Source organism: Cupressus sempervirens, chromosome 3, assembly GCF_028749045.1.
Source record: "Cupressus sempervirens isolate cs-2001-9-10 chromosome 3, ASM2874904v1, whole genome shotgun sequence".
In the NCBI taxonomy this organism is placed as follows: Eukaryota; Viridiplantae; Streptophyta; class Pinopsida; order Cupressales; family Cupressaceae; genus Cupressus; species Cupressus sempervirens.
The window spans coordinates 64,596,412-64,620,866 of NC_143120.1; the positions used below are offsets into that span (position 1 = coordinate 64,596,412).

General features: G+C 35.8%; 1 protein-coding gene across 4 annotated transcripts in view; it reads left to right on the forward strand.

Moving 5' to 3' along the window:
• Positions 1-13,658, forward strand: part of LOC149564801 (gamma-glutamyl hydrolase 1-like) — a 152,072-nt gene extending 138,414 nt beyond the window's left edge. For 2 of the 4 annotated variants that reach the window (XM_089818381.1, XM_089818384.1), the window contains 5 exons: positions 8,261-8,350; positions 8,543-8,605; positions 12,454-12,542; positions 12,650-12,742; positions 12,834-13,054. In XM_089818381.1, the coding sequence (XP_089674507.1) occupies positions 8,261-8,350; positions 8,543-8,605; positions 12,454-12,542; positions 12,650-12,742; positions 12,834-12,867 (369 nt within the window). In that variant the 3' untranslated portion in view covers positions 12,868-13,054. Of the gene's footprint in view, positions 1-8,260; positions 8,351-8,542; positions 8,606-12,453; positions 12,543-12,649; positions 12,743-12,833; positions 13,055-13,106 lie in introns of those variants that run through there. The other 2 variants (XM_089818382.1, XM_089818383.1) reach the window with 2 other exon arrangements.
• Positions 13,659-24,455: the final 10,797 nt, after the last annotated feature.

The window sequence follows — 24,455 nt, forward strand, 5'->3', positions numbered from 1 at the left end:
TGAATAGAGATGTCTATTAGATTAAAGATTATAATTATGATTGATTATTGTTATTATTCACGTAATAGTTCATTACTATTTTATTATGTTAATTTACTGATAAATATTTTAAGTTATATAAATCATATATCATATAAATTATAATTGAATGTATTATTATTCATTAATTTATTATATTATTTGATTTAATTTATTTCTTTACTAATTAATAGATGAATTATACTAATCAAATTCTAGGATTTTATTTTCCTTATTATGTTAATAATATATCATATTATAAATTCTTTATAAAAATTATTTGTTCCATTATTAATATGTTTATTATAAAATCTTATAAATATGGGGACATGACATTAATCTACATTTAAGTGGACTTATTCTTTCTTGCTATTTAATTTGTGCTTATTTTGCTGATTTTATGCACATTATTGCTTGATGATTGCCACTTGTTGAAATCAATGCATGGAAAGTGCATTTTTTCTTTTAAAATGAAGAAATTGGTCATTGTCATGTTTTTAATTTTTCCCCAAATTTCAAATTCGAATTTGTGTTTGAGTTCTTTGCATCTTTGACATGTTGAGTCACTTTCCAAAGGTACGTTTTTCTTTTGAGTTTTTGTGTTTTGTGCTTGCTTTCCAGTTTTCTCCACTTTGGAGAAGTTACAAGTTCTTTCCCAAAAACTTGTTTAATTTCATGCGAAAGCATTGTCACATTTCACTTCCATCTTCCATGTCACAACACTTCACATCTCGTCTGATTATTGCGATTACATATTTTCCATCTCATTCATCATTCGTACATGCATGTAATCCCATTTTCCACTTCCATTTTCACTCTTCTCACTTTCCCCATTCACTCGCACTACACAATTACACGAAAAGCCTTACGTGTAATAGCATCTCAAAACTTCGATTTTGACTAAAAGTCACTTTTTGAAAAGTCAAACTGATGTCATTTTCATCTTCCATGTACTTTGACTTCACCTTTTCACCAAAGATTACTATAAAGTTTATTATCGCTCTTCCATTTTCCATTCCATCTTTCCATATGCATTTGTGCCTTCATGAACAAATACATGTTTTCGCATTTTCTTTCATCCAAATTCACATCTCATCTCACTTTTTATCTCTCGTTACATTTTGCACTTACATGTACTCATTTTTTATGCAATAACATCTTGAAGACCCTAAGCCACGTTTGAAATCAGCAATCTTCATTTGCACGCATTCCTATGCATTCCACCTTCACACATTTTCATTTCATTCCATCTTCCATTTTCCACCTTCATAATACTTCATTCCGCATTTTGTTCTTTTCATCTTCATTCATTGCATATGCATATGATTTCTTTTTGAGATCATTTCATCAGATCTACAAAGTCTCCAATTCATTTCCAAATCTTTGTTGCTCATCACAAATCAACTTGTATGGCGATTCCTTCTGATGATGTGTTTAAGTTTTGGGATTTTTGTGTTGCAGCGCAAACACAAGAGATGCCCTCATCATCAAAATCCAAAGGAAAGATGAAATATCAATACGATAAAGAGTTGGCTCATGCAACTCCATCATCAATTTATCTGTTCTTGATAATGTAATGGACACAATAATTGTTCATGTGGACGTGACTGATTTTCTGCAGAGAGTTGGAAATCTTGTTGGCCACGAGATGAAGCACATCAAAATAAGTAAAACATTCACTCGGTGTCTGCATTTCCTATGGCAGCTATGGAACTTGATTTTGTTCTTGGATGTGCAAGGCGATTTAGTCCAAAATCAAAGACTATCAAGGATGCTGACGGCAAGGTTATCATTAGCTTTGATCCAAAAGTCATTGAGCAGATCTTTAAAGTACCACATAAAGCAGAATGTGCAGACCTAACCAAAGAATCATCTTTGGCATGCTAGAATAAGAAGAAAGTTGATTATCATAAATATGTCAACCAATACTAGTTAGACAATAAAAAGAACAACTTCTCAAGATGGCCAAAGACCGTTCGTCGGTCTAACTTCAAACAATAATATAAAAATCTCATCATTCTACTCAACAAAGTATGTGGTCTCAAAGATTCTACTGATTTCGAGCCATGGATGTACAAGTTCATCTTTCAAATCATGGAAAACAAAGAACACATCTTTTGGGGAGAGTTGATTAGCATTGCACTTTGCCAGCAGTTACTCAACGTGTTAACTTCAGCACCCTTCTACATGAACTCCTATCTTGCCTACATTGTTGCTGCAATGGGATCTTTCTCTAGTCTCTCAACCAAAGGGGATCGTCTTCAGATTCTAGTTTGGCATTACTATGACCTCTGGCAAATAGTAAATTCCATTATAGAAGGGTGCAAGGTGCCTTCTTTAGGCATTTCCGGTGCTTATTTGATAGACAATTATCCATTAAGAAGGTATCTGATGTAGCATGGAAAAAGGTGAATCAAAACAACTGTATTTTCATTCAGTTTCCAACTTTTACATACTTAAGAGCTGGGTATTTCAAAGGAGAACCGTATACCTTACCTAGGTATGCTATAGATCAAACCATCTTGATGGAGCTAGCTAGACAACTCATGGATGTGCAACATGATCAACATGCTATGCATAGGCCTGGTTATGGTATTGCTTTAGCCAAACTCTTGGCAATTGGTAATTATTCAATAAATTTTGTGCCCAAAGCATAGAACATGGAAGCAGAGTTGCAGTTAATCACCTTGAAGAAGTTCAAGGCCAGATTTGACTTTGATTATTGAGAAATGAATTTTCAAATGAAAAGAGCTTACACACATGTTAATCGCATCAAGGACATCTAGATTGATATGAGAATAGAGCTGGACATCATGAAGATGAATAACCCTGCAACAGATAATCGATCTCAACATGTTGGAGATCTCTTCACATTTCCGAGTTGAAGATGACGACAACATCCTTGATGATCCAGAGTTTCATCAAGCCGGATTTGATAAGTGCCCTTTTCCTATTCAATGGCAATAGAAAGAAGGTACGTCTATCATAGATAGATTTCAATCTATCTTGTTAAACACTGACAAATGGCTAAAAAATAAAGGCCTTACAAGAGTTAATCCTAAGATGGGCTTGAATTGTGGAAGCTTTGGCCCTCCTGGCAAGAAGTCATAGCTAGAAATTACAAGGAAAGATGGTGCCTCATATTCTGATGCTAAGGGTTCCTTCAAATTCAAATTGAAGGGTGGAAAAAGATCTAGGTCATCTCAGATCTCTGAACTAGTTCAAGAATCAGAGGAAGAATTAGAAGAGGAACTGGAGACAAAATCGGATAAAGAAGATACAAACGAAGAAGGGAAAGTCATGATCATATCTCCCCCAAGGCTTGCACAAACTCGTGCACCGTCCATATATGAAACAACTTTTCTGGATGAGATAGATGACGATGTGGATTCATTCTCCACTGTTTTCACTCCTATTCTAATCTCAGAAGTCAATACAATGGCTCTTCCTATTTCTTCTGCTGCTCCTCTCATTCCTGGAAATGAACAATATGAGCATTTGGCAAATGTGTTTGAGGATTTTCCAACTCTTACAAGTGGTCAAGTTTCCCAACTTGATACATCTTTGACGAGTTTTGAGCTTTTCATGATAGTCTTCTTAGCATGCTCCTATGCCTTCAGCTTTGCACATTGAATCTTGCTTAGTGACGATGGAAATACAATTTGGATCAATGCCAATGGTCTCCATTGTACCTACTAACACGGATGAAAGTTTTAGCTTGCCTGTATGGTAGAGCAAAATAACAACAAAGAGAAGAAAAGTGGTTGTACTGCCGGATAATCTCCTTGTTAAGAAGACCAAATCCAAATCTTTGAAAGATAAGATTGTTTCAAGGATTTTGGTTGATTCAGATAGAACCAAATCTGTTGAATTTGCTAAGCCCTTGGTTGACAAACCTGCAAAAGAACTTACTTGTTCTGATTAAGATTGTTTCAAGGATTTTGGATTCAGATAAAACCAAATCTGTTGAAGTTGCTAAGCCCTTGGTGGACAAACCTACGAAAGAACTTACTTGTTTTGATTAAGATTGTTTCAAGGATTTTGGTTGATTCAGATAAAACCAAATTTGTTGAAGTTGCTAAGCCCTTGGTGGACAAACCTGCGAAAAAACTTACTTGTTCTGATTACAAGTTTACTAAGCTTGAAATCGGGAAACAAACATGTTTGAGGTTTTTACAGGATGCTCAAGATGCATTGGCTAATGTATCAAAAAGCAATTATGAGCTATGGGAGAAGAAATATCAACTCAAATAGGAAGTTTCTCACTTGAACGAGGTCAGTCGGCAACAATCTTCTCAAAGTGTTGTTGTTATGTCTTAGACATCCAAGGAGATAAAGCTGATTGAAGCCGTCAAGTCTTGGATAAGAGAAATCATCTCTGAAAGAGTTCAAGCTATCATGGAGACATTTGCAGTTCTTAGGCATGTCAAAGAGATAATTGAAATAGAGCAAAACTAGATCTCTTCTTTGACTTGAGAGGCAAATGATTTGAAAGAAATCCTCAATGACTGGGATGAAATGGCAAGATTTGACCTAGATGCCTTGGTCTCATGTAACACTCTTCCATCATGTGAATTGTTCTTTAGATTCCAAGGACTTATTAGCTACAAAGAATAAATGTTGAGGAAGTTGATTACAAAGTTATAGGTAGCCCTTGGAGATTGTCAAGCAATTAAAACATGTGTTACTTGTTATTTGGAATAGATGGGATGCCATGTTATTGATGAATTCGGTGATCTCATTGCAGTTGAAAGGGTAAGTTCATAACATACAATCAGGATCAATGCTGATGTAGATTCTGAAAACTTTAGTTCGCACACAATGAACAAGTTTGTCTTGTATAAATCCTCAACAAAACACTTGTTATATTATTTGGCAAAAAATTCCAAAATTGTACAATCAACGTATGCAGATGTAGTGAAGATCGAAGCCATACCAAAGACCATGAAAATTGTCGATCTTCCCATAGTGTGTGTTATCATCGTCAAATTCAAGGCACTGAGAAACAATCTTTAAGATTGTTGTTTTTGTTTATATTTTTGTTTGTAGGTCTAAGAGAATGCATTACATGTAATGCGAATTCCATATTTATGTAAAGGATGTAATGCGAGTTGCATGTAACCCTATATTTTTCCTTTTAGTTAGACTAGGTCAAAGTTGGTTGAGTTGCTCCCACTTTTTCCTCCACCTTTTTCTCAACTCTTATGCCTATATAAAGGAGTGCCCCCTTATTGTAAAAATCATCTTTTATCTTTATCTTTATGCAAGAGAGCTCTGGAGAAATTGTGCCAGCAAAACTTTGTTTGTGTAAGCACTATTTTGAGAGAAAGTGAATAAAAAGGAGCATTTGAGACTTAACTTTGATTAAATGAGATTGTTATTTGTGTGAGTTATAAGCTTTGTCTATAATTCATCTTAGTTATCTTTGATTCATGTTATCTTGTGTTTTGGGTAATTGTATCTTGTGGATTGAATATAAAAGAGTTAAGAAGCAATTGGAGCCAAAGCTTTGACCAAGAGCAATTGTGGAAGTGTATAGCTAGAAGCTTTATTTGTAGCTTATACTTCTTTCTTAATTCACGAAATAGTTAAGTTATTCTTACTTTTAGGAGTCTTTGTGCCCTAATTGTAAAGCTTTTTCATATAGAAGTACGACCAGACTTAGAGCCAAACCAGTACATTTTCAGCTAGCCTTTGAGTTAGTGAAGGTTTATTGGTATCACTGTTTCTATTGCTTGATAGAAGTGTTGTTAGAGATTCACCTTGCCGATTACTTGCTCCACGAGTAAGTGGATTCTTTTTTGAAAGATAAGAAGAAAGGACAATGGTAACACCCATTTTACAAAATCTCTCAGCTTCTTGCTTACCTTGAGTTGATCAAAGAAACGAATAGAAGAGGGAGCCTTCCCTTAAAGGTAGGAGAGACTCTGTCTCACATGCTAAGGCTGGTTATCCTATTTTGCAACTAGATTTTTACCCAAAATTGTTGGTTGCAAAATATCCACCTAACACAACTAAAACTGTCAAGGACAAATGGCTTCTAAGTCCCTTTTATGTTCTAGTTAGCTTACGAGACCATGGGAAAATAGGCTATATGAATGCTAGAAATGTGACATTACAATCACTTAGTTTAGATTTCACACTTTAGTTGTCTTCAAATCATGACCTTTGTTGATTTTCTTTACCCCTTTAGTGAGTTGCTTCTTTGCGTTGCGATGTATTAGTATGTTTGGTGGAAATTTATTGCAACTTTATTTTTGCTCTTCTACTCTACAATAAACGTGGGATAAATAAAATGGCTTGAATTGGAGGATTGATCTGTATAGGGACTCATCCATATTCACTTGGATTTCCTTACTTTCACACCTTGGTGGAGAGTCAATTTGTATAGGGACAATATCAAATTCATTTCCCTCTCATTCCTCTTTTCATCCAAATGCATTAGGCAGAAATTTAGTCACTATTGGGACAAATCAGTTTTTTCTTCTACTATCTAAAAATTGACCATGTCCTTAAGTAGAAAATCACTGGTCATAGGGACACATTTTCTTGCTCGTGGAAAATTGATAGGGAGGGTGTAAAATCGATCCTCACAGGGACAACATAATTCTGGCATCCTCAAGGGGAAATTTGAAGGTCATAGGAACTAAGTGGAGATTTGGGCTTCATAGGGACAAGTGGAGAATCCATGTTCATAGTGAGAAGGGGGATATCCATGTACATAGGGACTTTCCCTTCAAAACTCATTTTCCAAATTTGGCTGTGTGTTTGCCCAATGGAAAAACAAGCTCCCCAGGGTTTTTTGGCTCTAGCTTTATTGTTTGGTGGAGAATCAATTCCCATCGAGGCTTTATGGATTTTCAACATCAACTTCACTTATTCTCTTTACCCAAGATTGGATACCTCTAGTGGGATTATTCATCTAGACACACTAGAAAATTAGTTTCCATAGGGACTTTCCTCCCAAACGAGGCAGAAAATTGATCCATATAGGATCTTTTCATTTAACTTGCAAGATTTTATTATATTTGTCCAAATTTCAAAGGCAAGTTGGGAATTTAGTGCTCATGGGGACAAACTGAATTACCAAAACACCTTGACACTTAGGAAAATTTCCTTGAAACACAACACTCTTTTGCCTTTTGACCTTAATGGCTTCAAACTCTTATGATTTGTCTATGTTTGCAACTTGGGAACTTTGAAGCCTGGGGATTCCTCAAGGCAAAACCTGAACTTTGGAGATCACAACTGACACTCTATTTCCAAAACCCTAGAAATTAGCACACCAAGAAAGTTCAAAGAGGGGTTCCCCATTTGCAATGGGACAATGGAGTGAAAATGTCACAATTATCAGTGTCCATATAAGTATCAGTCATAATCAGCACTCATTTTTGAGTGTTTGACGTATTAGACACATGAAATTCATATCTTAGTATTTAGTATTTTTAATTGTGCTATTTTACTAATTGGCTAAAGTTTCATTTGAAATGTAATTCTTATACATCTTTTTGTTACTAGTTCTTTCTAGTACTATATGTATATCAGCACCACCCCGCCATCACCAAACTTAGACTCTTTGCCCCCTTCTCCCCTATCCTCCTATCCCCAACAAATGGTAGAACATTGTTCACAGCCTAATATAGAGAGTATTTTGGAGTCAAAGGCCAATTTGATATTGATATCCCAAAAGAGGCTTGGTTGTTCTTAATACTATATTTTTTATTTTTTATTCTATAGTCTTGATTCTTACTACTACGCATGTTGTTGGGCATTCCATCAATTATGGTTTTTTAGCCATGGGTACTTTTGTTGTAATGCAACTAATGAAATTTCTAGCTTTTATTCACTATACAATTGAATCAATGAAATTGAATATCATGTTGATATATTATATGAATGATTTCACTTGCATTTCCATTTCATGCAAAACGTAGAGTTTCCATAGATAGAAAGATGAATAAATAAATTCCACATGCCCTGCCATCCCTGAAAAATGGCCTTTTGGACTGCCATCCCAAAAGACATTCCATTGTTCTGTGTTGCTCCATCCTCACAATGTTATGGAACATAGCAATCTTTTCTTGATTATGTATTTCAGTATGAGATACATGTAAATTATTTATTTTGTAACTAATTGTTATCATGTATTAGAATATCAGCTAACTTTGTTGTACTTGTAATTATGACGATCACTAGATTTATTAGGTCACAATTATTGTCTGACATGGTGATTATTTGACAGTTTGGATTGTCACCTGAGCGAATTCAACAGAACGCTGAACTCACAAAGTTCTTTAAAATACTTACAACCAGCACAGATGAAAGTGGCAAGGTGAAGACCAAGAAAGAAAATGTTTTCATCATTCTTTTGTATTTAAATTTGAATCATTGGTAGGAAAGCTGCAGTTGCATGGAAATAAAACAATACTAATAGCAATTATTTTTGATGTTTAAGTCTGTGGGAAATGTAATTGCTTAGGTATGAAATGTTTTGGGGATATTTATGAATTGAATAATGTAACAGACCTATGTCTCAACGGTGCAAGGCTACAACTATCCTGTTACAGGATTCCAATGGCACCCTGAGGTATGCAATTCTAGTTATACAGTTAGATTATATGCAGAATCAACTCGTTTTTTCTCCAATTTATAATATTGTTTGTATTTGTAAGATACCCTAAAGACAGTAAAATTCTATTAAAAACCTACGAGCACAGGAAAATAAGGGAGTGAACTCTTGAGACTCGTGGTCTTCTGTGATGGCACCCAAAGATACATAACTGTAGTCATATGCTAAGATGATATGCGTTTTCAACTTATTTGTTTGCCCTTCTGTATTTGTTCTTGTAGAAGATCATCTGAATATGTTTCTTAAATGTATTGTTTTATAAAATTGAATTTATTTTCCTGATCATTAAAATCTAAGATGGTTGCCCATAATGATTTGTGTTATTTGCTTAAGAATAGGATGGAGAATTTGAATTATTTAAATGTTGTGCCTATATTTAATCTTATAAACATAATGTTGGGAAACCATTGAGACTTGTCCATTTTCTTTGGGAAAGGTTTGTGACTCCCTTAAGCATTTTATACAAAACACTTGGAACCCAACACTTTGACCATTACAAGATAGAAAGTCTACTGTGAAGTTATTTAGAAATATTAATTAGCAATCGTGCTTACCATCTAGATGACGCTAATGAATGTGAAATATCATCTATCATGGATTGTCCATGATAGTTTTGCTCATAGCAGCATTAATCATTTGGGGGATAAATTGGCAAACCAATATTTTTGGGAAGAAATCAGATTTACAAAAAACAAATGTTGAAAATTGAAGAAAAACAGCCAAAAAACTAATTTAAGAAAAATAAATTAAGAGCATTTCCATAGCATAGATATGTTGAGAGAATATAAAATACAGAGTTTAATTGCAGAATATTGAATTTTTTTTTCAGATTTAAATTGTGATTACATTGCAGAAAACATACAGCAATAGCATAAATAATAACTATATGGTGACATTTGTCAAAATGTCAATTACAATATAGTTTGTGACCTTGTACAAAGTCAACCTATAACCAAGTACAAAGTTCCAAAAAATCAAATGTATCCAATGACATGCTAGAGGGAAGGAGGCCCTGATGATGAGGCTTTTGGATAAGAGGATGTCCTAGCTCATTCAATTTCATGAGGATCCAATCTAGCCTCCTCCATGATGTCAAAATCATTAGGCTCAAAAAAATCATCATCATTAGCAACTGTAATGTATAAAACGACACACTTCAATGATACAGACCTTCCACCCTACTCAACAACATGCAGCCACCACACCAGTCAACACTGCCACCATGCTAGTCAACAATACCATCGTAATAGTCACCGAAGCCACCATACCAGTCATCACTACCACCTACCAATCACCAAACTACCACCTGACACTCAAAACCCTTCGATGATGGTTGGCCTCCAATATTGTCATATGGTTTACGTGTCTACTAGGCTATACGGTCAATGAGACCACAGTTATACCTTGATGCTTCTGCTTCAAACAAAGAACAGAAACTTGCTCATAGGGTACATATGTGGTTGAAGACAAAGTATGTATTTGGGTCGATGCCCTATGATGTCTTGATGCGACAAGTATTATTTTGCCCAAAGTATAACACAAATGAACACCATAGCAACACAGAGTACACAAACATGAGCCATATATGCAAATATTGGATTAACAAATTACACCAAATTGGTCTTCAAATGAAGACTTAATATATTTGAGTCTCAATGTGAAATATTAGAATGATAGCTCCAACAACAGACTAGGGTGGTTGCTAACTATTGAAACTCTGAATACAAAATAGGGAGGATTTTCCACCTCTGATATAAACCACCTTCAGCCTTCAGCTTCCGAAATACCGAAAGAGTTCAGATATAATCCATGATGATTTACAATGCCCAACCATCTCCTCATAAAGGCCTCCAAATAGTGCGTAGAGATTTACAATAGGTCAAACTGACATTATTTTATTAAATTTTAGTGTTATTTGGGCCCCCTTTTATTTTATAATTAAATTAATTAATTAAAGAAGTCCTCTATAATATAATTTAATTTTGGGACAACTTAATTAAGTAAATAAATTAAAATTGGGAACATTATGAATCCTTGCTGTCCAAAGATTGCTTTCCCTCAAGCAATCCACCATCAAACTGTTTGCCCTCTGCAAAGCTCTAAGATCCCAAACCAAGTGCAGACTTTGGGAGTCATATTCATTGAGATCTTCATGCTGCAACATGATTGCACGTTTCAACGTGACCCTCCACAAGTTGTGCACTGACTAACACTGATTCATTTTATTTTTGACAGTGTAGATCACAATTTTATAATTCTAAATAATATCGATAGTTAAATGGTTCTAGGATAAGTTTTCTCTATTTGAATTTCTCTAAAAATATTTTCAAATTATCTGTCTATCTCGGGAGATTGAGTTGTTATTTTTTTATATAAATATATAGGGGTCTACAAGGGGACCCAAGCCCATACTGAAACTGAAAGTGGACATTAAAAGAGCAGTAAACACCTGTTATAACATACCACATAATGGTGTAACAGGTATAAGATAAGCACAGAAGAAAAATGTCCATACCCTCTTCTCCTATGATATAGTAGAATCATGTGTTCCATTAATTGTCATCTGGGGCTTAGTGCATTTCCATTCATCAAATAAATCCATTGCGATTGTCATAGTTTGAAGATTTAGAATTAAAGACATGGAGAGTGATTGATTAATGCTGTCCATTAGTGAATCCAAAGTGTTATCACCAGTACTCCACTCCCTAGCATGAGTTGATCTGGATGGCTAGTGCTCTTACCAATATAACGAGGAGATGGATTTTAGAGGATTAGGAGAAATTTAAGAGGATTAGTTCTAATGAGGCTTCATTGGTATATTATTGACATTTGCATTAGCTGTATCCCACAGCCCCTCATCAGCAACCATTGTCCAGTGGCTTTTTAGGAGAGTGAGGGAGAAACATGCTTGCCATAAGCTGTAAAGTTAGTTTTTTAAAAGGGCTACTATTCTGATGGAGCTACAGGGAATGCTCTGGAGGAGAGCTATCTAAGTCATTATATGCTTCAGTTGCAGATCACTTCATTGTTAAGTGGAATAAGCATACTCCTTGCCACTGAGTAGGGTTTTTGCAAGGTTTATTAGCTTTACAGCTAGCAGCTATCCACTCCATTTTGAAACAATTTTGACATTGTCAGGGAACATTTTGATGCTAGAAAACTTGCCACACAATCCTCAACCTTGAGCCAAACTACATCAAGGATCCTTTCAATACATCCATCTCCACTTGGATATGAGATATATCAAAGTTTCAAACCATCTGTAGCTGGGTGAATAGTCGGAAATCTTCTTAATCCATTACTGATTCCATGAAAGCATCCGCCTAGAGCAAGTTGGGGTAGATAGGGTATTTGAACCCATATTGGCTGTAATAACCTCATTTAAGAAAACTTGGCTTTTGGACACAAGCCTATTCTGAGAGTTTTCCCATAGGCTAGTAGGTGAGCAAGTCAGAAATCCTAAGCTCGTGGAGAGCACAAGATCAGTTTAGCGAAGTTGTAATTTATGGCAATGAGTTCAGTTAGTCTTGATGAGCCTCTTGGTGATTTCAAAATTGTCTCTGGCCTTTTCGGAGCTCTCCAAACTTCTTGGATAAGTATATTATTTTTAGATAGTCATGACATTTGCTTCGCAGCAATAATCTCCTGTAAAATAGGCGGCAAATAAGAACATGAGACATGGGTTACTTCATTCTAAACATCTATTTGAGATATAGCTTGCCGTATGTTTTCATTGCTTTTAAACACCAATTGCAACTTTCTCATGCAATTTTACTCGGTGTTTTGGTATGCTGTCATAATTGCAGAAAAATGCATTTGAGTGGGGAGTGACAACAATTCCACATTCTGGAGATGCTGTTCGAGTAACTCAAAATGTTGCAAGCTTTTTTATCAGGTTTCTTGTACAAAATTGATACAGTGGATCTTAGTCATTTGTTATAATAAGACAGAACTGACATTCCTTGTACAACATTTATTGGAACTTTTTAAAAATTTCTGCAGTGAGGCTCGAAAGTCTTGCCAAATGCCAAGTGGAAAAGAAGTACTACCTCGACTTATTTACAATTATAGCCCCACCTATTGTGGGTATGCAGGGTAAAATACTATCCTATTTGATTTTTCTTCTGTCTATTCTCAAAGTGGGAAAGATAAAAATGATTTTGTTGTGTTAAAATTCTTATTGCAGGAAGGGATATGATGAAGTCTATCTGTTCACATGAGTACTCTGTTGGAACATTGAGGTTTACCTTAGTAAAGCCACCTTGGTGATTTAATTGTTTTTGTTATAAAATAATTAGTTATGCTCCCATAAGATAGCGATTCCAGAATTTATTTTTTAAAGGCTTTATAAAAGTAATACTGTAATGCACTTCTGAATGAACCCAATAATATAATAATTATTGTGTTTTTTTTTGTGCAATATAAAATTTTCTTCCATTTTGCAATTTGGCATCAAAAGCATGACTTTTCTATGCTTGTGCAACGTCATTCAAGTAAGGAGAGTCATGAGAATTGGAGGAGAATCCATTTGCTGCGAAGGAGAAAAAGATTCCGCAAAGATTAATCACAAAAGAGTGTTTATTTATGTGTTGTTACATGAATAAGAGAGACTGCACTTGAATTAGGTCTTCAACAAACTCTGTAGTGGAAACATGGAGGATTATAATGTGATTTCTGCAACAGATCAGTACAAGAGAATTTCTTGCAATTAAAGTAAGGATTTTTGGAAAAAAAAATTTGAGTAGTACATGTTCCAAATCGCTTGCAATCCAAATAGCCCCCATTTGAGTACTTCAAGTGGCTGCGATAAAGAATAGGTTTGTTCACTATCTTAAGCTGAAATAAATCATGAGGAAAAAGTAATCAGAACTATATGTGGACATGGTATCTTGGTGTCCTTCCACACTGCAGATTAGTCAGATGAATCTCCCCTGCCGAGACCTCCAATGTAATACTTCACCTATTTTGCCAGCCCTCTATGATTAAAATTTGTTGTTCACATTTTTTCAAAGTCTTTTAAAAGTTATTTTGTTTTCGGGGGAATGCTTAGTAATAGGAAGATTTTATATAATTAACTGATCATTTTATTTTTAAGCAATAAGGATGGTATTAGTTTTTTTTTTCCCCTCAAATGCAGATTTCATTAGACAAGTATGCTTGCTTCAATTTTCATATTAGAAAAAAGAAAAATTCAGTTGCAGCTAATGAACAAAAACATGGGGAATAGTGAATGAGAATGAAATGTCATCTACAGATGCAAATGCGATGATAAAATCAAAGCTATTATGAGTTGTTCTCTTTCTATCAATGAATTGCATTATGTAATTTTAGGCAAATCATGATGAGAAATTTGGAGTGATTTGAATAAGATGTTTGGAGTTAAAGTAGTTAATGCCATTTTTTTATAAAACCAACTATTTAGATTCAACATACAAGATAGAATCATTATGTAACTTACATAAACAACTGGATGTTTCTTATTAGACAAGTCAATATTTAGTAGAAGATGAAGATGCTAAGGCTATTTTGTTAAATATTTTGTTGAAGCAAGGTGCTACCTAGGTAGCGACCTTATGCACCACCAGGATCCTAATAGTGTTGACAACCTCTTGGGTAGGCTCTATTTGTTCGGATGCGAACAAACTCTCCTTGATCTCCATGATACCCTCACAGTATTCTAGATTGTTCTTTTTAATATCATTCCTTAATACATTGATAATATCCTCCTTGTAAGAATTCACACGAATCTTCTTGACACTGAAGGCATCTACTACCAGACCTACGGAAGTTGTCTTGTTGAGATTCTTTAATCTTTGGAGAGCCACATCTTGTAGATTATTGTTAACCATTTTGTGAATGACTTTCTTTGTCAGTTTGAATTCATATGATGTCTTGACACCATATACGCTAGTTTACCTAGCAAAGCATTGTTGTGGATGTGTCACTCAGGAAGAAGAGCATTGCCCAAAATCCCCTCTAGAGCCTATATCATCACATCTTCCTTGACAAAAATAACCTTCTAAGCCTCGCATCCATGAGCTCATCCCACACACAACCTATGTATGGAACTAACACTTCTTGCATAACTGTATCGTGAAGGACATAATCATGGGGATATATTACTAAATAGGCTAGATTAGTCAAAGGCGGTCTTCCTTCTACGCAACCCCCAAAAAAGAAGCTTGTCCACAATATATCTTCCAAGCTTTTGCCCACATGCAAAGAGAGTGTCACAGGGATAATCCTAGGAATTATCAAATTGTTTTCGTACCCACTTGGAGAGAAACACATTCCCATCTCTCTACAACTTGAGAAAATATCTTTGATAACTTTTGCTGGAATACATAATTTAGTAGGAAATTTGCATTCTTGAAATATGTGCTTGATTATATATCCTATATTCTCCAATCTCTCCACTATGGCATGGATGCACATCCTAGACTTCGAACTAGGAGCCTCGCCCAATCAATAACACAAGCCACATTGATCGAGTCCCCTACTATGTTCATTAAACAAAAGTGAATTGTTGCAAAGGATACATCCATGCATTCCTCAACCACAATAATTGGTGGTTGTACTATCTCAGGGGTAAGGGAGGGATTCATTCTAATGGTCCGACTGCGTTCATTGAGAATTTCACAAAAATGCTTCAAGCCTGTTCCATAAAATTATGTCTTCGTTCTCTACTTATCTTTTCTTGTAAGGCCCTCAGGTGAGACTCCCAAAGAGATTTCTCATTTGAAGAGATATCACAAACCTTTGATATCAGTGCAATGGAAACCTCATCACCTGAATAAAATAAGAGATCTTGGGATGTGGAAGGGGAAGACTTTCTTCATCACAAATCACAATTACTTGTGTCATTTGTAAGTCATGACAATCTTGTTCACCTTTTTGTTTTCAGTGCTAAACCATTGGTCCACCCTTGAACATAGAAATTATATTTGACATCAAAAAGTGGAAAGATAATTCTAAAATTGTGTCAATATCAAATTTACCTCCCATCATATATGAATACAAAAAATAGTATGCATGTACAAATTGATCATCGGGGACCAATACTTATGCCAAGAATGGATTCTCAAGAGATGTCTCTAGAGCATTTAGAAAATATTAGGGTGCATTTTTTTTTGTAATACCCCTCTAACCCTAACATGTCCTTGATATGTGTGTTGGAAGATAGGGAATGTTATAGGGAGTTATATGCTTGTTTTTTGAAGAGTACGATTCTTATTGAGGTGTTTCATAACTCGTGCTTTTCCAACTATAATAACTTCACATTCTAGTTTGGAAATGATAAATATTTTTGAGTCATTCCTTCATGAGTATTCATTCATAACTCGTGCTTTTCCAACTATAATAACTTCACATTCTAGTTTGGAAATGATAAATATTTTTGAGTCATTCCTTCATGAGTATTCACCTCATCTTATATGTCCATGATATTTTACAACTTATATGTTGGGTCCACCTATCACATAGTAGTGCACACATACGCACGCACACGCACGCAAGCTCGCTATGTGAGGTACTCTCTATCTGTGATTATGATTACCTTCGCACGCACGCACGCACGCACGCTCGCTCGCTATGTGAGGTACTCTCTATCTGTGATTATGATTACCTTCGCACGCACGCACGCACGCTCGCTCGCTCGCTATGTGAGGTACTCTCTATCTGTGATTATGATTACCTTAGGTAAATTACTTGTAATGATTAAAGTGTTACTTATGATACCCACTTTGATGATACTACTTCTTGTACTAGAGATTAGACAAGGTTGTGATAATTTATCATTTGTGGATTGTGTGTTCCTCCTTAATAGATTTAGATAATAAAATGTTATCAAATTATGACTTTTCTTTTAACAATATGTTCATTATCATTATCTTTTATGTTTACTTATACTTGATCCTAGTTGTCTCTTTGATTTTGAGATTCTTCTTGTTGAGTGATCATTCAGAAATATTGCTTGCATCTTTGATTATGTTTCTATGTCGATTTTGCATTATAGCCAATGATGATTTGCCTTCGTTTATTGTATTTACAAGGTTATGATTATCTGTGTGCTAACAATGTTCATGAATCATGTTTTAGTATGAATTCGATGTGTCTATAGGATGAGGGAAGACAGTCATAGTCACTTCTACAGGAGATTTACACGATGTTGCACTCTTCCTCCTTGTCCGTTACTGTTTTTCCATGTACACACACACACACACACACACACACACACACACACACACACATTAGTGTTAACATGGGGAAATGTTCACCCCCAACCACCACCGCCCAACCCCCCCACCCCCACAACATGTGCACGCACACACAAAAAAAAGAAAAAAAAGAATGTTGTTTCGATATCTATAGTGGTGCCACCAGTGCATAGTTGTTTTGGAGTTGGGGGGGGTGGGGGGGAAGGAAGGGGTGCATCTCGAATGGAACCCTCAAATTTTATCCAAAAATTGGCATCAAAAAGTTCATGAAAGTGGATTTTTGCCATTTCGGAGGGACAGATGTGAGAGGTCAATGAAGTAGCAAAAAATTAGAACTTTGCAAGAACAGTATGAAGGGTGGTGTAAAATGAAAGAAAATTTTGTAGGATTGCAAAGGGCAATTAGGGTATAGTCCAAAAAGGTGATTTTTTTCCATTTCGGAAGGAGTTTCATATAGATGGTGCGAAGTTGCCATTTTAGAAGAGAAGCATAACATGGCATGCAAAATGGCAAAGTTTCGGAACTTCACATGTGGTATTGTCAAGTGCCCGCGAAATAGCAATTTTTGAGGTTTTGGAGCCATGACCAAAGTACCTTGTGAAATGGTGATTCTTTACCAAATTGTGAGTGGTGTTTGGGATGTGCCTCAAAATGGTGAAAAGGCTTCAAATGGCATTAATGTGCATCACACTTTTAGATGAGGTAGCCAAATAAGCATGTGAAAAGGCGATATGATTTTTGTCAGAATATCTTGGAAAGTAGAAGGTGAATTTAGCAAGCTTTAATTCGAAAAGACATTAATGGTGTACAAACGCAAGCAAAGCATGTGTGGAATGTTTTCGAGAAGACTTTTGAATTAATGGCTCATCAAATGCCAATGTTTTATTAAGTCATCTTTGCAAGTTGGTTTTACAAGCAGGACTTCAAAGTACATTCTCTAACAAATTTTCAAGTTGCAGAGTTTCATTCCAATTGTGGGTACAAAGATGGGTTTACCAGTGCAGGAGCATCCAATAGAACAGGAGCTGAAATCCGTTACACAACCAGATCTTTCTATAGAGGAAGAAGACCAATTCATCAACATGTATATGGTTGCATGGAACTTGAGGAGAAATTATGCTAGTTATATGAGTGACTTCCATGAGCTCGAGTTGGAGAAAGGAAAGCTCGAGATTGAGCAGATGCTAGTGGAATGAAGAGACCATTCAGGTGATCGTGCCTACTTGAATGACATGTTGGACATGTTTTGTGTACCATGAAGATTAAGATGATATTTCTTTTTGTGATTAATGTAATTATTTTGTCTAGTTGCAATTAGTTGTACTTGTTATTTTTTAAGAGTTTGAAGCTATTGTTGCACCTCTTCATTTTCTATTAAGAAGAGATGCCAAGACCCTAGGATAGATATAGATACTTTTTTAGTGAAAGATACATATACAATCAAAGAATAGGGCATAAACTAGAAGCGTATGATCTAAGTAGATTTTGAGTAGATATTGCAACTAATCATGACTCAATCATACGCATCTTTTTTAAATTAATAAAAATACTTTGTTTTCTCTTCCACAAGTTGTGCAAAATTATCATTAGTATTCAACGGATTGTCCTCTCAGATTCATGTTGCTATTGATAGATTGAAATTCAATATAATCTCATGATAATTAAAAATCACAAGCATGTGCTTTTTGTTAAATTGGTCTTCCTAGTTTGAAGTTAAAAACAATTGAACTAGGGTTTATGTTAAAGTTATTTTTCTGGTGATTAATGGTATCTGCACGTTGTCTCTAAAGGGTTTTGATAATCTTGAAGTTGGTACTAATCTGACACTATTTGGTCCATTTGGACTAAGGAATGGTTCTTGGTTAATTCATTAAGGTCTGTTATTAATTGATGTTGGTGGAGTTCTCTAATATACTCAAATGCTCTATATTTTCAAATCTTAAGATACATTGAGGTATTTCAATATTCAGATTTTGAATGTTTTGATTTCTCCTTGAGAACTACTTGCAATCTCAAGAGTATCATTTAAGAAATTTGCATGGATAAGATAAATTAGTTTGAATCATGGTGAACAATTATTGTGAATGTATACCCACCTAGGTTGGCAGGGTTTGGAGAGAAGGATTTGATCATCAAGTATCAATCATAGTCATTCGCCAAATTGTGTTGAATTACCCAACATCAAGTAGGCAAGACTCATAGGTCTTTCAACCAACAATTTGAGGAACCAATAATCTTGACATCCCCTAAGGGGATAGGCGGATGAGAACAAGTCCCTTGACCCCTTTAGGCGATGGTTGGGTGTCTCTTATCGAACCAAAACAAATAAAGTTTGTTAAAAAAATAATATTGAAGTTAGAAGTTGTATTGAATATCATACCATGTTGCTTAATGTAACCATTTTTATGATGAGATACTAATACTTTTGATGTATATGATTATTATCATTTTAATAATTATATAATACAAGTAAGAACTCTTTCATTTGCTTATTCAAGTATTCAAAATTTTAATATTTATTGCTCAATGTTCCACTTTCATGTTCAATGCAATGTTCAAGTATTTAAATGTTAGTAAATTTGTATTTTACATCTTTATGTCTCATATTTTTATACATATTTTCATAACTAGTATTTTAATTACCATGTGTCTAGTATATAATATATATATCCCTTGTTGTCCCCCTTCATCATCCCCTTGTCATCCCTAAATTGAGGCCCCTTTGTCCCCCTACTTAGAAACTTGTCCCTCGTCTCATGGGGTGATGTAACTATGATGTGCGATTCTGTGTGCATGCATGCATGCACTCTAGTCTTGGTGATGCATGGTTGCAAGTACCAGACATTAGGTCCATAAGGCTATACAAGTTTGAGTGTGCCTTTAAAATACTTGAAAGATGTTGTTGCAGAGATATTGGCAAGGTCGACACAATTAACTCATTTTGACATAGGTTTTCTATTTAGGTGGACCCATTGACTTTCTTGGACTTGGTGATTTTACTCTTTCATTACTTTGTTTGTATGATTTGTTAGATAATTTCATTTATTTCTCCTCCTTGGGATGATTCTAAGGTGATCTTTGCTATATTTTGTTATAGGGATTCATACTTTGTCAGGAGGTTGGCTTTACTTTCCTTGTTGCTTATAGATTACCTTGTTTTATTATACTTATGGGAATTGACATCATTGTTTGTGTGGTTCTTGATTTGGTTACATCACCCAAAAAAACCTACCAGTTGATCTTGTATTTGTTTTGTATTCTGGCATGATTAGTTTTTCATTTATTTATATAGAAAAAAATTAGGACTCATTTTAAACTCAAAGCATGAGGAAAAGATTGAACAAAATCCAACTACAAAAGAATTCCCTTGCCATGAGCGAGCCTACGATTGAGACTGGATCTTTACAAGTGTCATGAGCTCAGAGTTGTGAGATTGTGGTTTTTTTTTCTTCTTCCATTGCTGAGGGGCTCGTTTGCAAGTCTGAGACTACGATTTTTTTTTCTTCCATTACTGTGGGGCTAGTGTCGGGTGATGTGGGGCCAAAGTGGGGCTAGTGCTAGGTGTCGGGTGTCATTGGGCTAGAGCTATTGTTTGCAAGGCCATTCCACTCTCCTTGTCGAGAGTTGTGACTGTCGGAGCCGTGTTGCGTGGGGCCAGTCCACTCTCACTCACACTCACTCTATTGACATGAGTTGCGACTGTCAGAGCTTGCTCTTCGTACCCTTACTGCTTGTAACACATGGGGGCCACAACACGGGTTGGGGGAGAAGGCAGTGTTTGGTTCTTTGCATGGGAACTGTTTGACAGAATGTCTGACTAGTGAACTGGGCCTCTGTTCACTGTTGTGTGAAGGTATTTGATGGCATTGTGACAGGTGTTTGGCAGAATGTCTAGTCTATGGTAAAGCTATGAATTTTTAGGAGCACCTTTCTTAATGAGCTATGGCATCCTTATCTGATCCAATTACACTCCAACAGCTTGTTGATCCCTTGCTAATGTCCTATAAAGTGTTGTTGCTCAGTCAATTTCACTCTATTAAAGTCATAGAATGATTGGCTTTGTTGGAATTCGAGAACCACACTATATGAGATATTGTGCAATCTCTAGTTGCTAAAAATACAAGCCTCAAGGCTAATATGGAATCTGCTACCTTGTAGCTCAGGGAGTTATACACTATCAAGGAGAAACAATTGGAGATCGTCGATAGGCATTCTTCACTATGAATAGAGACTAAATTAAAGGTGAAGTCTTGGGCTTCTTTATACAATTGTGCGGCTGAGGCTCCTCTTTCAAGCATTGAGAAGTTAGTTCAAGGGAAGATGGACGATGAGCGGGTAAGGCAGACTCGTGAACTAAACTTACGAGTTTGTGGTCTCTCCTCCATTGATGATCCCTTAGTTGTTGGATACTCTTTCCTCAAGAATTAGCTGGACATTTTAGACATCACTCTTGACAGGTGTTGGTTAGGCCTTGATGGTACTCTCTTCATCCAGTTCCTCTCCCTCTCTAACAAGTTGCAAGCTCTTAGCGAAAAGAAGAAGTTATTCTCTCTTTCTCCTAAGATCTACCTAGATGAGGACCTCCCACGATCACAGGTGGCAAAACTCAAGCAAGCTCATGCCCTCGTTGTGGTAGCAAGACAAGAGGGTAAATATGCGGTCATTAGAAATCTTAAAGCAATAATCCATGACACCTTTCCTATAGGCTGGGTTTCAAGGGCGGTCTCTAAGGCCAAATGATTTGCTCAACGAAAATTGAGCACAAGCTCTTTGTGTCTCAACTGTTGGAACGATAATGGTATCCTCTGGTCTATGCCTAGCTTACTTAATGATGCTATTAGTTTTGTCGACCTTTTCATTATAGAGACACATGAGAGCCCCATGTGTCCTCTTCTCGATATTTCTAGCTATCAGTGGATCTCCTCTTTTAGAGATGAAGTTAGATGCTTTGGTGGGGTTAGAGGTTCTGGTGGGGACCACATTTTCAATAAAATTTCCTTAGTTCACTCTGACAGCTATGCTAGATTCATGTGGATTTGCATTGATTGAGAAACCTTGCTCTATAGAGATACCTATATCGCTATCTATTACTTCCCGCCAACATCTTTGCATTATGCAGTTCATAGCACTGAGGGTGGGGACCCCTATGAAGACCTTCTTGAGCACATTATTAGATTCTCTACCATGGGGGACAACATTATTTTGGGAGACTTTAATGCGTGAACCAAAGACCTACAACCTCCTCTCTATGATTGCAGGTCTAATACTCTTCAAATACTCTTCACATCCGGATATACGGGGTGAGTCTAATTCTCTTCACATACTCTTCACATGAGCATGATGTAGAAGTTAATGCTGATTTGTACATGCACTATGAGAATGAAAGAAGTTTTTTCATTTTGCCAAGTGAGTTGATTCAAGATGCTAACCTGATTGGTGAAACTAATATAAGAGATTTTTCTAGCTTACCTCACGAATATTCAGTTGAAAATCAAATATATATGATAGAGGTAAAAGCTTTTGTTGAAGTTTGGTGGCCTAGGGCCATCATTTGTACAGTTTAGGAGTAGTTGTTTTTGCTTTCAATAAAGTTGTTCGAGAGAAATTTGTTGTCAAGTGTGTGGTTTACTTCTTCCAAAGATCTGAATCCTTGCCATGCCCACAAGGAACATGCGTCCCCAGATAGAGCCACTGTTGGGACTCAAAATTGAAGCCTTGATTTTGCGTACCATCTTAAAAGATGAGCCCTACAAGCGCTTTTTAATGCACATGTACCCGCTTGTTCATTTGAGGCCTAAGAGGTGTTTAATGTTTCTAACACCTTGCATTCAATATATTCACTCATCCCATGAAGATAAATTGTCATTCCGAGTCATTTTGTGAAGTTCTGTTTTGAGCAATGTCTAAATCTGCATTTTTGCCCAAGTGTCAAATAATGATAGGAGGCCTAGTTTGCAATTGAATATTTTGCACCCAGTAATGTTTCATGAGTCGCCGCTTTGGGAGTGTTTAGTATCCATACCAAAGAACCTATGTTTCAGGTTTAAAGTCGTTTCGATATGTTTTGACTAGGTTTTGAATCCCTAAAAGTTGGTCATTTATTATTGTCATGTTGATGCAAATTATTCAGAATTCTGGGAGGTCCTATTTGACTTCTTATAACTTTGACCCAGTTGACCAAAATGAGAAAACCCCTTTTGCATTGCATTTTAGAGGTTAGAGACTTGTTATGTTTCAATTTTGAGCTTATGATGAATCCATTTGATCAGTTTTCAAATGCGATTCCAAATGCAATTTATGATGTTTTACTAGTGTCATAAAGTGCAGATTGGTCGGTACCCATGTTTGGGATGTGATAACTCAGAATTTGTGATAGGTGAGATTAAATGGATTGTACAGTTGTGTTCTACACTGAAAATATTTCAAGTGTGCCAGTTTGCAAGTCTTGACAAATCCATTTGCACACTTTCCTAAGTCCTTTCCGTTTGCAAAAAATCACTTTTCTGTTAGTGTTTCTAGTTCTGCAAATCAGAGTAGCCCACTTTGACCACTCACCAAGTGCACCCAATTATTTGTCATGAGTCCAAATTCCATATTTATACTGTTCTTGTGACAGTTAACCAATGCCCTAGTTTTTGTGCCCCCAAGTGTCAGTTTGACCTATTTTTCAAGCCAAATCTAAATGCAATTAATGGTTTTTTAACATGTTTGCTTATAGGAAATTTTATGAAGGAAAATTTGACAGTCAATATCTTTTGACTGAGTGATCGTCATGACACGAGATTTGGCAAGGTACAATAACATAGAACAAAGAATTAGCTTGTTTGATTTTAGAGCCCAGTCAAGTGTTTTAGTCAGTTTTTAAGGCCAATCAAAGGACCCCTTGGCACAAAATTTGTAGTTGGTAAGAAAGGTTGAAGATCAATTTTAAATAATGCGACGGTGATTGAATTTTGATCAAATCAGTATCAGATGATTAATGTATCAATTTGACAATTCAGTTGTTTGAAAATGAATTTGTTTTTAGTTGGACCCACTTTGGGGCACAACTAAATGGTATCAGACTGATAAGGTATATTGGGGATCAAAAATTTTCTAAAATGAAAGGGTTATAATGATTATAATTGTTATGATTTTACTATGGGCGCACATCTTCCAAAGTTGGAGAGGTGAAAGATAAACAATGAGCAGAAATCAATGAATTCTCTCTAGTCATTTCTAAAAGGAAAATGGTTAGAGTTCGAATCTAATAAGAAGTTCTCTACATCTGAGAGTAGATTTATGATTTATGTTTTCTTGTTAACTTGATGTTGCACTCTCCAACTTCACAAGATGAGAGTTCATTATGTCATATTTTAGTGTTTAAAGCCAAGTCCATTCTTTGAAGTGGATGAATCAAAACATTTGGTGCCATGCTTGGCTACCAATGTAAAACCAATGATGCATTTTCCACCATGTGTATCGATACAATGATGTTTTGATTTATTTTTTCTCAAAGACAAGCAAATCCTTTTTGAGTCAGGCATAAAGTTTTCTTCTAAAGTGTCATGTGTTGTATGTGAATGGGGTGTGATCCTACATAGGGCAAATCA